A 16,440-nucleotide genomic window follows, 5' to 3' on the forward strand; every position below is an offset into this window, starting at 1 on the left:
GTCGACCTTGATAGTAGTGGAGTAGAGGTGTGGGGAGTAAAAAGGTGAAGGATTGAACCTAAGTTTAAGTATGGGTTTCCTTTGATATCATAGTGCGGCTTTCTTTGGAGCTTCAATGTTTCATCAACAGATACCTTTTGATTTGACTGCTTGACATGTTAAATGTGAGATTGATTTCTTCAGGAAATCGACCGCACTGGTCAACTTGCCCTGTTGATTGTTATAGGTGGGGTTGCTGAAAAGGCAATTCGGGTCGGCATATGACTAATCCCTGCTACAACCTTGGAAAGAACCTATCTAGGTCAGGTCTCCACCACCGCGACGCCCCAAAACTTCCTTTATGTTGAGTGCATCAGACCCCAAACTCTTTTTTCGTGCCTTCAAACATCCTCTCAGATGCCCATGCACGAATCAGAACAACCTCAGCTGTGCCACTCGAGACAACGCACATTCAAGGCGTGCGATCGGTGTCACAAACAGAAACTGAAGGCATGCTTACTTCCTGATTTGTTCATTGTCTCACTAATAGATGGGATTACAGTGTGAAACTGTCCGGCCATGTATCCTCTGCCGCCATGCTGGTCGCAAATGTGAGACCACTGATCGGCGAGCATATCGCCGTCGGCAGGGACTACGCACACTGCGTGTCCCTAGCGTTGAGAATCAAAGTCCTGGGACAGCAGAAGCGTGCAACCCCTCACATGGCCCTACCCTGCCAGGCTCAAATGTAACCTACTCTGAAGGAACACAACTGGGCGAAACCACCTCTTCCATCGATTTTGCTCAACGTATTTTTGACGAGGAAGAAACTGGACGCGTTCTGACGGCCGCCACTCTTCCGGGAGATGTGGCTGCTTCTAATCCCAACCTTGGCGATAATATGTGGCGCCTTCAGAAGATCAAATTACCCTCACCCAAGATTATGTTGACACTCATAGATGCCTACTTCCATCGGATGCAGTGGTTCATATTGTTGTTTGTGGAGCCTGAATTTCGAAAATGTGCCCAGAGAATCATCCCACATGACCAATGGCACCGCCGAGACCTAGGTGCGTGCATGGCTGTCCTAGCTGTGGCAGCTATCGGCTTGCAATCCGTGCTCCTAGATCGAGAATGGCCCGGGCATGAGCTATTGCGTATGCATAGCATTGACCCTCAAGTACTACTTGACGGCTTGATTTCAGAGATACGAGTCCATTTGCTAGATCTTTTGGAAGATTGTCCCATCGAAGCCGTCCAGGTTCCTATGCTTCTCTCTTGTTATTACGTCTTTCATAAACCACGCCTTGCGTGGACTGTTCTGGGGATGTCTGTGAGAGCGGCGTACGCTCTAGACATACAGCACCCGAAACTCACAGATACAGATCCGGTCATGGATGAAATCAAGACGCGCTGCTGGAACCACCTCATAGTAGCAGATACCTTTACGACGATGGTATATGGACGAGCACTTTCAATTGACTACGCAGAGGTGCGTCAACTGAGAGTTGTGGATGACCTTACTATACCATCCCCGCTTCTGAACCTTTTTCCTGAGATGGCTAGTAATAGCAATTCTGGGAGAAGCAAATTTCACATAATGAAGGCAGAAATTTACAGAGTCGTGCGTGAGACACTTTTGCAGTTTCGCCGGTTGCGCTTCGGACCAATGATGGAGGACAAAGAACTGCAGACAGTCGCCTCGATTACACAAGAATCAGACGGCAATTTGAGACTGTGGCGCCAAAGGGTCCCTCGAATGTTTGACTATAATTTTTGGAGCAGTGGAGGCTGGGAGGATATCACACAGGCTCTCCAAACATCTGATGTGTTAGTAAAGGAGCAAGCAGAGACTATCTTTCTCCAGGCAGCGATTTTACAACTAACATATGATTCGGCGCTCATCCATATTCACCGAGCGCTGCTCGAACGAAGAGTTCGAACCACTTGTAAGCCTCTTATTGAGGCGATCAACAAATCCCTCGTGGCAGCTACCACTGCAGCTCTCCGCATTTCTCGTATTCCGGTTCATAAATTCCAGAATAGCTTTGCAGGATCATTTGTTTCTATGCAACAATTCACTGCCGGTGCCATTCTTTGCCTTCAGCCATCCCTTCTTCCTTTTTCGCAGGCTGCTTTCGACGCTAAGGCTGGAGTCATGAGAATTATCAGGGCTAGTCGGGCTATCAGTTATCACAATCGAATCGCGAAACATATCGAGGAGCTTTTGACTGAGCTGTTGCGAGTCGTAAATGAGCGTGAGATGTCTCGTGCTCTAGTTGACGACCCGTCAGACGGCATGGCTGACAATAAGATGTTCATGTGGCTCAACCCTGCTACTTCTCGTCAAAGGAGAAGGGAACATGATCCTGATAACCAGGCTTCCTCCTTGCCAATCGCTAGTGCCACTACGGAAGAACTGGTTGAACCGGATGTGTGGGACTGTGGAATAAATGCCGACTTCCCATCCGATGGTACATATATTTCACCAGTTGACTTTCCGTCAGAGTCTATTCTTGAACAACTGGACAGTACATTCGGAGCCTTTGGAGAACGTAAGTACTCGATCATCTGTGTAAGAATACATATTGCTAGTCTCAACTAACCATGTAACCAATAGTTATGTTCAATATGACCCCAGAAGATCAAAACAATATATGGAATTGGGGTCGGACTTTCCCTTAATTTCTAGAGACTACCAAGGCTCATGCTGCACAGGCAGGTGCAATAAAGATGTGCTATCCACGAGACTATTTTCCTTCTAGGGGGAATTACGCAATAGTTGCTACCTTTTATTCTCAAAGACGGGGCTCACTAGAGCGTTGATCTGTTGCAAGTGATGCACTGAACTATTATCCGTGTATTGTATGCCCTTTATCCGATCGTAAATCTGATCTCACGATATATGACTGAAGATGGCATTTCTGCAAATTTATCGGAAAGAGGTCTATTGGGTGCCACAAAATTAAGGCTCTAAATATGGTAAGCACGTCCATGACGTAATGTACGCTGGTGCTACCCAAATGCCACCGGCATTTGCAGCCTCCGCCGGCTCAATAGTCTTCTAGCAAGAGCTGTGGAGATGTTCAATAATGTTTAAATGTTGGGAGCCCGACCCTCGTTTACTGCTCAGTAAAGAAAATTCTCATACCACCTCGACAGGTATTTAGCTTTATCGTGCAAAAGCACTTGACCCCAGTCGCTATATTTCCTAATATTCTCCTTGCCAACCTTCACGTTCAACTGTGTTTTCATCGATGGCTCTGGATGATCGAATTCGATTGCTAGAGCAGAGGCTAGCTATTTTGGAGGACAAGGAGGAACTATCGACCCTGATGAATCACTATTGTACTCTCGTGGACTCTAAACAGTACACCGAGTGGTCTAATCTCTTCACTGAGGATGGGATTCTAAATTTCGAGCCGTGGGGACCAGTCCAAGGGCGTGAGAATATCGCTCGGGTCACGTCGGATGCCGAAAAAGCATACGAGTGTATGATGCACTGCTTAACAAATGTTCAGTTCGAGGTTGACGGCAGCGACATAGCGAAGGGTTCTGCGTATATAGCTTCATATGTCACGCCTCATCTAAAGAACCTGGGTATAAATTTCGGTCTTGGTGGACGGTACTCGTTGTTGTTCAAGAGGACTGCGGAGGGTTGGAAGGTTGCAGAACACCTCTTAAGCCCTACCTGGACTCAAGGGTCGGACGCGTTCGGCAAACTCAACAGCTCAGAATAAGGATCATTCTCTAAACAAAAATGTATGTGATGCGATTCTTACGGTATTCTCTTATAATGGCTTCTCGCTAACTGCTATCACGTAGCGATGCGACACCTGTTTCTGAGGAATGTCACACCAGCTCCAGTGGCAGCAAATTCTATGCAGCCACGTTGGCAAAAAAAGAAAATAAAAGGAAATGAAAAAAGTACAAAGCTAGCTTCCAAACACCCTGTCGAAGGCCGTCGGGGGAATTGAATAGTCAAGTAACCCTGAGATTTATGCTTACTTTACTCAAAATTCCGCCTATGCATGATGTTCATCATAGGTGCGTAAGAGATGTTGGATATACATCGTATCCAAAGGGTCTTCATAGTATTGTTTGCATCTTTGCTCTTCCGTTCTGATAGTCCTGTAGAAGTTCAACTCCCCACTTCGATAAATGAAAAGGGTGGAGTTACGAAGTCGAGAAATTGGAGTGGTCTCCATAGTGGTGCCCACCAATGAAAAATTCTTTCGATTCTAACCATGCCTACACCCTCCCAATTTCTTGAAACTCGGCACTTGGGATTGCGCTTCTTTCAACGCTTGTCCGTTTGAAGTTCGATTTGAATTGGAATCCCTTCGCTTTATTATCATCTACAAATATTCGAACCACTTCTCCGAGTGGGACACCGCTAGTGTTGCGAGATGTCCTCAAGAAAAGCGACATTTACTTCAGTACAGGTGATGTGCTTAGGAGGTTTGCGATAGCAGATAATTTATCCTGGACAGATTTGATGCCGCTTGGAACACTTGAACTCACATTGCGAGCTATATTGACAGAACCCTTTTAGACTTAGTGATACTTTCCGATGGAAAAGCGAAGTTATATCGACATCTGAGCTTGAGAAGGCACTAGCAAGGTTTTCCGAACGTGATCGATGTCAGTAATAGTGGTGTATTGGTTCCAGGCTACGATGGCAGACCCGGTCGTGCAGCCAGATTAGCGTGAAATCTTCAACTACCGCGACTTTTGTCCTTCGTGACCTCGAAGCTGCCCCTTTATGCGGTTGTCATCTTTCAGGGTTCTTATGTATCCATAACTAAATGCCAACAATTAGCCACTCAAAGTGTCTCTGAAACACGACGGCATTGATTCCAAGAACATTGAACAGGGCAGAAAATACAAGATACTCAGGTGGCCACAGGGCCTTGGTCAAGAGTCAAGTGAGAAGCCTACATCATATGTTCCATTTACTGTGCAAGATCATTGTGATCTTCGAGAAGCCTCTCATCAACTTTGAAAGAGAAGGCATCTAGGAGTTGATTGAATTTCGCTTGATTCACAGCCATCCGGGAGCACGTCTACACATTTCTACACGATAGGGGCATTCAGCATGGAGCTGGCGCTTTGTCGGCCAGGCTCAACCCGTACGTCACCATCTCTAGCTCGTATGTCTCCGGTGATTACTTAACCGAGATGACTCAATTCAAGCATTTTGTGTAACAGGTTACATACTGCCATGACAAGGTTGCGTCGGGAGACATGATTAATTACTCTATCTAACGCGACATCCAGACTCTCGCTCGGTTTCAGAGAGAATTGAATTTCCCAGTAGAGAAGAAGGGATATTGTCAAATTGCAGGAACTGATTAGATATACTATATGTCTACGCCGATCGATTGAAATCAACCTTGACTTAAGGTGGAAATGTGATAATTGCAACGCTTGTTGCCACGCCTTGCGGAGCACTAACACATTACACTTTTCCTTCAACCCCCCCGGGGGACTATATCTGAAATATTGATTAGGCAGGCGGTCGATAAATGGAAAGCCTAGTCTTGATGCCAGTCTTGTGCCATTGGTCACATGTAATAGGACACACTCAGGCTAGTCATTGATAGAGCAGTGTCACGTTTGCTCTCAAATTTTGTTGTAGGAATCTCCATATGCACATCCAGAGTCAAATGCTTGCTTTGATGTGTCTCGTATCTTACGCAGGTGTCATGTAACACTAATTTGAGGATAATTACCCGAAGGTGCCTAAGGTGCCTAAGGTGTCTAGATCCATATCACGAAGCAGCTTCCGCTCGATAAATTGCGAGAGTGCTTGGTAACGACAACGAGGAGGTTGCTTCAAGAGTTATTCAGGAGTTTGAAATGAGCAACCAGTCAATGGAAGATATTGGGAATATTGGTAAACTTCTCAAAGGTCCTTTTCGGGTGGGAAGGGCAGAGGACGAAAAGTCAACCAGTGATTAGGCCGACCGGGATTAAGCTCAAGCAAAAAGCTTCGAGTCAAATGCAAAGCCAACTGATCAGCATTGTCGGAATAGAGAATTAAGAGTTTGCGATTATTATGCCGAGAACCGTAACTGAGTTATGTGCTGAGTAGACATCCGGACCCCGGGTGCCTTTAGTAGCAATATTCTGATACATGTGCAGCATATTTACTGTAATGATACTATTCCCCGATCAGCCGGGTCATCTGTAAGCCCCCGCTATCTCAGACTGCCTTCAATGTTTGATCTTACCAGGTTTTTGTTTTCATCAGCAACTACCTACATAGCCTTCATCAACACATGACTTTATGGGTAATGGCCAATAGTTGTCTTAAGTCAGAAATATTATATACCGACTGTATGCACATCTGGGTTGTGCCTTCAACGTTTGATACCTCATTTTTAGATATGCGAGTGCAAGGTAATGGACTAGATGCGTTGTTAGCACCCGCTTCTACATGAGGCAAATACGTCAAATCCAGACTAACATATGAACGGATGCCCGGAACTCAGTTGATTGCCTAGGTGAGTGAACTTGCGCTACTTAGGTATTGATTTCTAAATCTTCTACCCGCATCCTAACCTATGCCAAAGATTGAATGAGCTTCACAAGACAATAGTATGAAAAGAAACAATTGAAAGGATAATCCTGTAATTCTCGAGCTGTCTGGTCACATAACCATATGTGCACGAAATGTTGGCTACACATGCGTGGTTTCATATCTGGGGCAGTGGTGGGATCATTTGCAAGTCCACAAATTCTTGGAAAATCTTAAAGATAGACTCTGTGCTATCCACAAATCCGAAGAAACCAGCCTTGCGCGATTTGGACATACTGTATACCATAGTTAGGATGAAGTACTCAAACAAGAAATGGCAGCACTTGCGTTGAACATACCTCAAATGAGATGGCCAGGACGAGAGCACAGCCATATCAAGAAAGCCAAAAACGCGCTCCACGTCCGCAAGTCCCAGTGCCGCATTGACTAAATTGTACTGATTTGAAATCTCTTTCCACGCGTTCTGTACTTCATTTTCTTTAGCCCATTCAGTAAATGTAAATCGTGCTCGAACCTTTCCAACAGGTCCAAACCCCCGAGGGGGTGGATTATGCCCAAATTCTGTAACCACATATGCGTGATCGTCCGCAGATGGCCCTGTCCAAGGAATACCAAATCTGTCGGCTAGCTTTGGCCAGAATTTTCCAAATGTAAATGCGCAGCCGTCGGTAACATTAAAGCTTTCGTTTCTGGTATTAGGTGATAAGATGGCCCACTCATAAAAGTAGGAATTCAGCTGCGCAGACGACATGCTTTGATTTGTCTCCCAAGCCTGCACGTCGGAGGGGTAATCTAAGGACCTTCCCAGGTGTTTTTGAACTGTAGCATATATGGCAAGAGGCAGACAGATATTCATCGCGGCATCTTGAACAGCTCCGGGGATCCAAGACGGTCGGGTTGTATTCCAGCCAATGCCATGAGTCTCGCAGAACTTTTTTAGGAGATCTTCCTGGGAGTAATAAAAGTTGGGCTCCAGAAATATTCGAGGGTCAGTCTCTTCTTGGGGTACGGATATCGGTCCTTGATGGCCTCCATAATATTTAGCGCCTAGCTGGAGGAGGATTCGTTTTGGAAGGACTTTTGCAAGTACTAAGCTCTCAAGGAAGTTGCTTAATAGACCAGCTTGATAATAAGTCAGTATAGGCCAACCTAATTATTGAAGGTACGTGAATTTCCACACACTGTTTATAGCAACAAGTTCATTTGCTGCACTCCATATATTGCCACCTTCCTCCTTAGGTTTTGGCTGAATATATGCGAAGAAGAAGATATAATCCGCCTTCAGTTTGCGTTCGATCATCAGGCTGGCTAAGTCGCTTGGCGACTGTGAGAGATCTATAGGGATATGAGTGACGTTTTCTTGCCACTGCCCAGTTGGAGGACGTCTTGACATAGCATAGATCTTGCTCCATCTACCAGGGTTCTCGCAAAGCACACGAAGCTATGTCCATTAGCCTTGCGAGGCTTCTCAAAAGAGTTTTGTACCCGACGTACCATATGATCACCTGAAATGCCAGTGGCTCCGACGACAATTGCACTGAGGCCATTGGTCGTTTCTGGGAAAACAGGAAGGCCGTGATAAATGTCTTTAGAAGCGATTTGTTGGACTGTTGGCATGCTGAGGACTGAGAACTCGAATACTCGGAGTTTTGAGGTTGCTAAAGGCGATAATGGCCCCATGGGGTATTCGAGCGATTGCCTTTATATGTGCACGGATTGTACTGACGTTCTTAGTATACGTTGGGACGGGAATGATCAACTGCCGAAATGCCACCGGCACGGTGCCCCACATCTCGCCGGTGGAGGTTCTTTTAATTCCAAGAGGGCCTCCTTCTGTCATGAACAAATTCAGCGCAACGTGTCTTTTCACTACTCCTATCTTTGCGTCCTTTCTCCAACGGTTTCAACGTTTTCTTTGCTTTTCTTTTTTCCTCATACACTACTCCACTGTATAGCTTTTCCCTCTCAAAATTATATCTAGTGCATCTCTTTCGACTACACCAACCTTTACTTAAGGAGAGAAGTTGAACCTAGACAAGGCAACCAGGGGACTTCGGCAAGCTCTGGATATGTAAGATCTGTGATAGGATTCATTGGCTACAGTGAAGGTCCCTTTAAATAACGTACTATTATAGTATTTACCAAGATCATGAGATTTTCAACAGTAATCCTACCGTATTCTACTATATATAAACCAGGGTTTCGCTTTCTTAACCTACTAATCTCAAGAAATGGTTCTATTCTGTGGTTATGTATAAATTCATTAATCGACAAAAGGCTATACCTATCTTTAATAACACATTACCTTTATTATTGTGTAAAAAGAGAAAGAAAGAAAAAACATATATATATATATATATATAACCCCAGTAGACTAAGGGCACCCAAACCGTTTAGAAGTAGTATTACCTGATATGCTACAACGCTCATTACATCTTCAGACTTTTCAATCTCGAGGCCAACCTCCTGGATAACCAGTTCTTAAACTTGATCATCCAGGATAAACTGGTGTCTTACAAGTCAATTATCGAGGCCCAAAAAGCTAGAAGCAAGATCGAAGAGGAACAAAGCCGGAAGGACTTCAGAGAACTGGGAATAATAATCAGGTTCCTGAACTGTCTAAATCATAATGGATCATCGATTGGTTACATAACAGCAATTTTGAATGTCAGATATTTACAATAAATTCTCCTCAAACAGGAATAGTTATTCAAAGCGTTGCACGTATATTCATTCTAAGAATCTACTAAAAGTTTATCGAGAGAACAGGTCATTACTTGACCTTTTCAGACTCATTTCTGGGGCTCTAGCAATTTACCTGTAATTAAATAGAGATCAAATCATTTCTATCCTAAAAGGTATATACAAAGTACGAAGCTTGACCACGAAAAAAAAAAAAAAAAGAAAATAGAAAAAATAGAAAAAAAAAAACCAAAGAATTACTTATGGGCCTCAAAGCGGAAAGCACCAGTGAATTTCCCGACGTGCCACATCACATAAATTAGAAGCTGGAGTCTCAGTTCTAGCAGATGTGCGCTTATGCAGCATCAGCAATGATCACGTCTGCGGCCTTCTCACTGATAATGTAAATAGGTAGGGCAATATAGTATCCCGGAATCTTAGGGAAGACTGACGCATCCACGACTCTCAGCCCCTTCACACCACGGACTCGGAAGTCCGAGTCAAGAACCGCCTTGGGGTCAGAGTCCTCGCCGATGGGCGCCGTGCAGCAAGCATGGTGGCCCCAGGCTTCCCGCTTGATAAAGTCCTTGAGCTTAGAACCAGCCGTGACATTAGAGCCCGGCCAGATTTCCGTAAACCCGCCATCCAGCGGCACCAGATCGCGGAAGATCGTGCGCGAGAATTCCATGGCGTCGTGGACAGCCTGAAGGTCCTTCTCGTCAGCACCATCCGTTGTATTTCCGGTGTCCAAGTAGTTGAAGGTGATGACCGGGGTATCGCGAGGGTTCGTCGAGCGCAGCTCAACAGTCCCAGCGTTGTTACGGCTCTGCGCTTTTAGGGTGATCCAGGTCCAGTGGTTGGACTCTTTCAGGCCCTCGTACGAGTAGTTGGGGTAATAGCCGGGAAATTTAACAGGAGCGCCAGAAACAAGGAGGTCTGGTGTGTCGTCGGCGGCGGACGACTTGCGGATGACAGCAATAGCAATACCATTAGTCGTGTAAGTGCCCTTGAACAGAGTACCATTCTTCCATTGCTCCAGGCAAGGGTCGGGCCTACTGTATAGGAAGGTGCACTTCTCCGTGAGAACGAAGTCGGTGGGCGACTGGCCGATGACGCCCGTCTCGTAACGGTCCTGCAGATTGGAGCCAACACCCGGCAGGTTGACCAGTGTTTCAATACCATGCTTCGACAGCTCTTTCTGGGGACCAATTCCGCTGAGCTTTAGGAGCTGGGGGGTATTGAATGAGCCAGCAGCCAGAATCACTTCCCGGGAAGCCTTCACGCTGCCTGGTGTGCCTAGGGAAGACGTGCGGGAAGCCCGAGGGTCCGCACGGTAGAGGCTTTGACCAGTAAGATACTCAACTCCGGTGGCCTTTGGCTCGGGTGCAGAGGTATCAAACTGAACCTTGGACACAAGCGTGTTGAGCTGGACGTCAAGGTGATACTTGCGCGATCCATCCGAGTTCAATGCGTTGACCGTGTTCAAAATGAAATCGCGAGGACCCGTCCGTCTGTGTTCTGGAAGTTCCACAGCGAGAGGTACCTGGTATGGACCGGTCTCGTAATCACGGGTCGGGGAAGGGTTGTTCAGATCACGCAGGAGCACCTCGCCCAGGCCGGTGACGGTGGTGATGACCTTTTCAAGGACGGATTTACCCGCAGCCGTCGCTGCCGCGAGGATCAAGGAGAGGAGCTTTTGATCCTCGATGACTAGTCTCAAGTCTGTCAAGCTCGTCATGAGCCAGCCATCCATTCCATGGCCAGTCACGCTGCTGGGCAGATATCGATTCTTCTCCAGCCGCTCAAAATATCGTCGCATGTTATCGGCTGACCAGGAGTCATTACCGGTGATGCTGGCGAGATGATTCCAGTCATGTTCGTACGGATAGATAGTGCTGTTGAGGAACGCATTAGCTAACATGTTAACTGAAGCGGGCGGCTAAGGTACAACTCACATCATGGCGTTATGAGAGGTGCATCCTCCCAGTGTGCCAGCTCGAGGGTATAAGATACCCAGGGGTTCAGAGCCACCCGGCGGATTTGGGCCAACATGGAGATCTCCAGCAGGTGTGCGGTAGGTCATCTTGGAGTCCTCTTTCTGCCGGGTGAGGTCCGAATAATGGTGGACGAAATAATCCCATCTCATCGGCTCGTACTCGGTGGATTGGAGTTGGAGGGCGGGCACCTGCTGCACGGTGGCATTGCCTTGGTCATCTCCTGCGTCCAGGAGAAGAACTTTGTGTCCGGCAATAGCCAGCCGCGCTGCCACTGGACCACCCCCGGCACCAGATCCAACTACGACATAGTCATATTCAGTCGCCTCTGAGCGTTTATGGAGATGACTATGTCCATGTTCCGCACCCTGACTGCTACACCCTAGATTAGTCGCCTCCTTTCTAGTAACAAGATGAAGGTCAGAAGATCATTGGTTATTGTACATACGATGCGACAGCCAAAGAAAGGGCGGACAGTGACCCAAAAATTGTATGGAGATGCATGATTACTGAAAAACAACACGCAAGGAAGACAGACAGGCCAACAATAGAAGGAGCGACTTTCACCTGGACAGATGAGTATTAAACAAGACATCTTATGATATATTCAGACGAGAAGGCACCATTATATGCCCTCCTAACAAGAGCTTCTCCAACAATCCCGAGGAGCATTCCTATGAATGTTTCCGGGTTAAGCCACACCGGGAATGAAAAAACGGTGATCGACAAAGATGCTCGCCAGAGAGAATGTCGTTACTTCACATATGATGGACCCAAAGCCCTTGCCAACATTTAGGGGAACTCAGGTGGTCCAACAGTCATGTCTCCCCAGAGCAGAGACAGTAATAGGAAGTCCGACCCTGCCGATCTGTCGACCAAGTGTGTCCAAAAGACCACCAATTGAGCCAAGACATGGGAACCCCATTATGTGGATACATCGCCTCGTATACCAACAAAGAATCCACCTGTTAGCGGGTCCCCTAAACTAATTTTGCTTTGGGGTCCACCCGGAAATCATCGCAAGCCACAAAGTTGTTAGTCCGTGGATTCCTTTCTGGGATATAACACATCCTATTATGACCCGCTCACGGGATGACAACATTCAACGAGCATATTCTTTCATGGGATGTGGAAATTTCTATCCATTAGAGTAAAAGCGTAATTTCATTCGAAAAATGCAAAAATCATTGGATTTCAAATAGCCACGTGATAAGAACGATTGTAGTATCAAATCTTCGTTAGCCAAAGTAGACTGAAATATAGCATAATTAGTAAAGCTGTATCAAAATTCGCATTTTATATGCCTTCTGAATCCAGAGATCCGTTACATGAAATCTTGTCACAAATGTTTAAATTACACTCTGTAACCCTATTCCCATGTCCATTGAATCAAATGTCGGAGACGTAGCTGCATATGTGCTGTTGTCGAAACACAGAATGCCAATCAAGCAAACAACGAGGATTCAGGAAGGATTGAAGATCATAATCTGTGTAATCTCGACCGAATTGCGATTGGACCTACAGGGGATGGCTGTAAGTGTATCAATCCCGTAAGGGATCAGAGACACGGTTAAGGACCGGCTGGGCACGATGTGGAGCATCCCAAGCAGCCAGCTGTACATTCCTTTTTATCTAAGTAGTTTTTCGAAAGATCTCCATTTTACAAAACGAGAGTGGCTTTAGTAGCCCGTGTATTGCTCAATGAAGGTTAGTACCCTTGACCAATGATGGGGGAATAACAGTGGTGAATGCAAACTCGACCTAGAGGAGGAATAATAATTGTTTGCCTGTGTGTATTTTACCAGTCCTGATCAGCAAAGGCGGTGGCTCCAAAAGAGGCAAGTTACAAACTAGCCGGTTGATGACATTCTACGACGCGGCACTTAATATATAGCTATTCGAACTAGGTGCAGCTGTCAAGTACCTACTTGAAAACTATTATGAACTGGGCCCTTGCGGGCCCATCTTCTAACTAGTCTTCAAATGTAAATGAGAAAGGGAAAGCTTGGCGGATTGAGCGGAGAAAATGAAACGTAAGCACGTTTTGCACTCTCTACCTGCCGGTGAGTATGCATGTCTGGAGACAGAGGCGTATGATCCAAGCCAGTGGGATGGCTTTTCTTTTTCTGACACCTGAGTATGTACGAGCTCTTTCTAGTCTGAGTTCACGAAAATAGAAAAAAAAAAAAAAAAAAAAAAAGAAAATAAAAGAAAAAAAGAAAAAGAAAAAGAAATCTTGAAATTTTGGTTTACCTCCTTTCCTTCACAAAGTGAATGCCTAACTTTCCTCACCCCATCTGTACTAGAACAGTCGAATTTGCAAGAGTAGCTTCCAAGCCCTCCTTGCATAGTAGACTGGAGTTCAAACTCTTGCATTATCAGGCCATAATCCACTAAAAAAAAGGTCCTGTTGACCCCATCTGGGAAAGTGGAATTCTGAAGCAAAAGAAACTGGATAAAGATTGCAAGAGCTCATAGATAGAACTCATGGGTCGCTTTCACAAAATTAAAAGCACAGATAATACAAAGTAAATACAAAATAGCGTTGCGCCTCTTCCCCATAACAATGAATAATCTCTTTCTTCTCATCTACCCTTTCGGGTGCAGCTCAATCTGACTGGAGTGGTCCATGTCTACTAGCGGTAGAAAATCTTGGTCATCATGCTTGCTCCTCACATGGAACGCCCCCTCCAATCGAGATCCTGTCCCCCGAGATGTCGAGTTCATTCCGGAGGATTTATTGACGCTTGTATCGCCAAACAGCTTCGGTGCCGTTGTGCGTAGCAAGGATCGAATGGCGGGTAAACAGGCACATATGACGCCTACATGGCACTCAACCGTACTCCAGTATCCAACTGTGACGTAGTCCCCTGTTTAGTGAATTGTGAGTCAAATCTCAACCATGGATAATTTAACCAGCACTTACACGTCACATTATCGGTGGAAGCAAAGTTGATAAGTGAATCCAGGCGCAGAATACTCACGACAGTGACACTGTTCAAGGTTCCTAGTTAGCGATATCAGCCGTTGAGTGGGTTCCAAGAACACGTACAAGATACCCAAGCTAAACATGCACATGACAAAAGCCTTCTTCTTGATGGAAAGCTGGAGCTTGTAAAGCTGGTTCAGCGGGAGAATCATGACAATGAGATCAAGGAGCATGTTGATGATTGCCGATGCCCACCCCTGCGCGTTAATATGGTTGCACTTGTAATTACCCTCTCCGTCCCAGTGAAGCCATGCTCCTTGGATTGGTCGACACTGGAAGATTGAAACCAAGACAAAGGCAAGTAAATATGCAATGTTGAGACCAATGACAATATAAGTCAAAGTTCGGAAGTTTCTGGCGGGGAAGATACGAAGGTAGAAACAACATATCGAGATCTTGGTCATTGGCAGGATGCTGAGATACAATAACTCATCCCAGAAGTAAATCTTAGAGTGTTTAAGAAGGTCAGCTTAACCACGGACACTGGGGTAACATGGGAAACTAACGTATAGAATGCGGGTAACATTTTCAAACGGAAGAGTCCACATGTCCTTGCCTAAGCCCGTGTCGGCCACTGTATGAGGTAGTCAGGGCAAATGCAACATATATATCATATCCCACGGAGATTCATACAAACAACTGATAGTGCTGAAAGAGGTATCACCAGACACTGTAGTTTGTCAGTATATTAAAATATTAGTTACGAGAGTCCTGGGTATGTACCATTGTCAGTCCCATCGTCAAATCATCCATCCCGAACGTACCACCAAGGCACTTAAACCTCGCGACTATCCGGAGAACAAATGCGATACATGCTATGATAAAACCGATGACACCTGCATATGAAACAGCCTTGGTTTTATCTCGTACAGGAGCTCCGCACGCAGTGGATGTGACATTTTTCGTAGCTATCGAATCAGTGACTCTACTTAGAGAAGAAGGTACTTCCAACATACTCAACGACTCTTTGGTGGTACAGCTAGATACCACACATTCCTGCAAAAGAGCGGTATAGGTTTCATCCGTACACTGGCATGTCTGGTCTGCGAGGGTACAGGACGTCTTCGGTATAGTGACAGCCATGCATTTTACCTACAAAAGGTCAGTATCGCAACCCCGGGGTACTGATCATGTCGCCTACCGCACATGTGGGCAACAATGCACCCAGCTCTTTCACACTAACAGCCACTATAGTCGTTGATAGCAGGGCGACGCCCAGCGCTACTGCGCCCAACATACGCATCTTGATGGGCCTGTAGTGAGGAGCAAGAAGCACAGCAGTTGCTGGCAGGAAGAATTGAATATGTTTAAGAATATCAAGATCCAATCTTCGCAGAGTCCATCATCCGCCCGTAATCGGCATTGAAGGTTCAGGAGCACCTTTACATTGGGTGCTCAATACTCAAAGTCTCCTATTTGGTCTGCAAATCCTCTCTGAAAGCAGTTGTCGTGAGTTGACTTCTGAAAGTCCAGAACTAGGAAAAGAAACTACACTGGCTCTCGCTGACATCGTTTTCGAATCACTGGGCTGAGTGTCTATTAGGATGTGCATTTTGCAGCAATAGCTATCCGGTTCCCGTTCATCGCAAGCCTTAACAGACACTAGAAGTAATACCTTGAGTCGGAATGACCCGCTAACTACTGTGGGCGCCACGCCTCTAGTATCTATCCCGAGAGGACCCACTACCGGTAGACGTTGGGGGAGTCCTCTCCGCAATCGGCATTTCGACCAGTCGCGTTCTAATCCTCAGGGTAAATTATCATCATTATTATTCCATAATCAGGTCTAAGTTCCGTGTGGGGCACTAAGCGCTATATTAGACTGCTACGAGTATGGCCGACTTATTCATTTACATCTCAGTTTGTTCACGTCCTACAACTGTTCAAGAACCTTTCCTCGCCCCATCCCGCCTATCTGCGCTGAGAATTTGGGTGTTTTAGTCCCCCTTTAGCTCTATTATAAATGTGGCTATAGGATCTTGATGATATCTCATGCCTTTCCTGTGTTATTATCAGGTTCACCTTGGCTATTCTCATAGGATAACAGCCCTTCTTTCTGTGCTTGCCCCATCCCAAAAGGGTAGGTAGCTTGGCTGAGGCATGAGCTTACCGTCCACTTCACTCTATAGCCAAGCTGGATAACTGAAGTGCATATTTTTATTGGCTTGCAGCTGTCCTCGTGCCCCACAACGTGTGTGATGGACTGAGAAACATTCAAACCTTCTTTTTCGGGAGGCTCCTTATTGTCCCCC

General features: G+C 45.9%; 5 protein-coding genes across 5 annotated transcripts; 2 read left to right on the top strand and 3 right to left on the bottom strand.

The window, feature by feature from the left end:
- Positions 1–529: 529 nt before the first annotated feature.
- AKAW2_81387S (fungal specific transcription factor domain-containing protein) lies at positions 530–2,664 on the top strand (the record flags this gene model as incomplete). Its single annotated transcript, XM_041682513.1, has 2 exons — positions 530–2,534; positions 2,600–2,664. 2 exons carry the CDS (start codon positions 530–532, stop codon positions 2,662–2,664), a joined length of 2,070 nt encoding a protein of 689 aa, XP_041549348.1.
- A 572-nt stretch (positions 2,665–3,236) lies between these two features.
- On the top strand, positions 3,237–3,719 carry AKAW2_81388S (nuclear transport factor 2 family protein; the record flags this gene model as incomplete). The annotated part of the gene is made up of 1 exon (XM_041682514.1): positions 3,237–3,719. The coding sequence occupies one exon, from the start codon at positions 3,237–3,239 to the stop codon at positions 3,717–3,719; it is 483 nt and encodes a 160-aa protein (XP_041549349.1).
- Positions 3,720–6,680: 2,961 nt separating this feature from the next.
- On the bottom strand, positions 6,681–8,140 carry AKAW2_81389A (SDR family oxidoreductase; the record flags this gene model as incomplete). The annotated part of the gene is made up of 4 exons (XM_041682515.1): positions 6,681–6,798; positions 6,862–7,645; positions 7,706–7,964; positions 8,018–8,140. 4 exons carry the CDS (start codon positions 8,138–8,140, stop codon positions 6,681–6,683), a joined length of 1,284 nt encoding a protein of 427 aa, XP_041549350.1.
- Positions 8,141–9,560: 1,420 nt separating this feature from the next.
- AKAW2_81390A (GMC family oxidoreductase) lies at positions 9,561–11,703 on the bottom strand (the record flags this gene model as incomplete). The annotated part of the gene is made up of 3 exons (XM_041682516.1): positions 9,561–11,100; positions 11,161–11,571; positions 11,648–11,703. The coding sequence occupies 3 exons, from the start codon at positions 11,701–11,703 to the stop codon at positions 9,561–9,563; spliced, it is 2,007 nt and encodes a 668-aa protein (XP_041549351.1).
- A 2,085-nt stretch (positions 11,704–13,788) lies between these two features.
- Positions 13,789–14,361, bottom strand: AKAW2_81391A (uncharacterized protein; the record flags this gene model as incomplete). The annotated part of the gene is made up of 3 exons (XM_041682517.1): positions 13,789–14,069; positions 14,126–14,193; positions 14,252–14,361. 3 exons carry the CDS (start codon positions 14,359–14,361, stop codon positions 13,789–13,791), a joined length of 459 nt encoding a protein of 152 aa, XP_041549352.1.
- Between the last annotated feature and the right edge of the window lie 2,079 nt (positions 14,362–16,440).

Source organism: Aspergillus luchuensis, chromosome 8 (genome assembly GCF_016861625.1).
Source record: "Aspergillus luchuensis IFO 4308 DNA, chromosome 8, nearly complete sequence".
NCBI classification, from domain to species: Eukaryota; Fungi; Ascomycota; class Eurotiomycetes; order Eurotiales; family Aspergillaceae; genus Aspergillus; species Aspergillus luchuensis.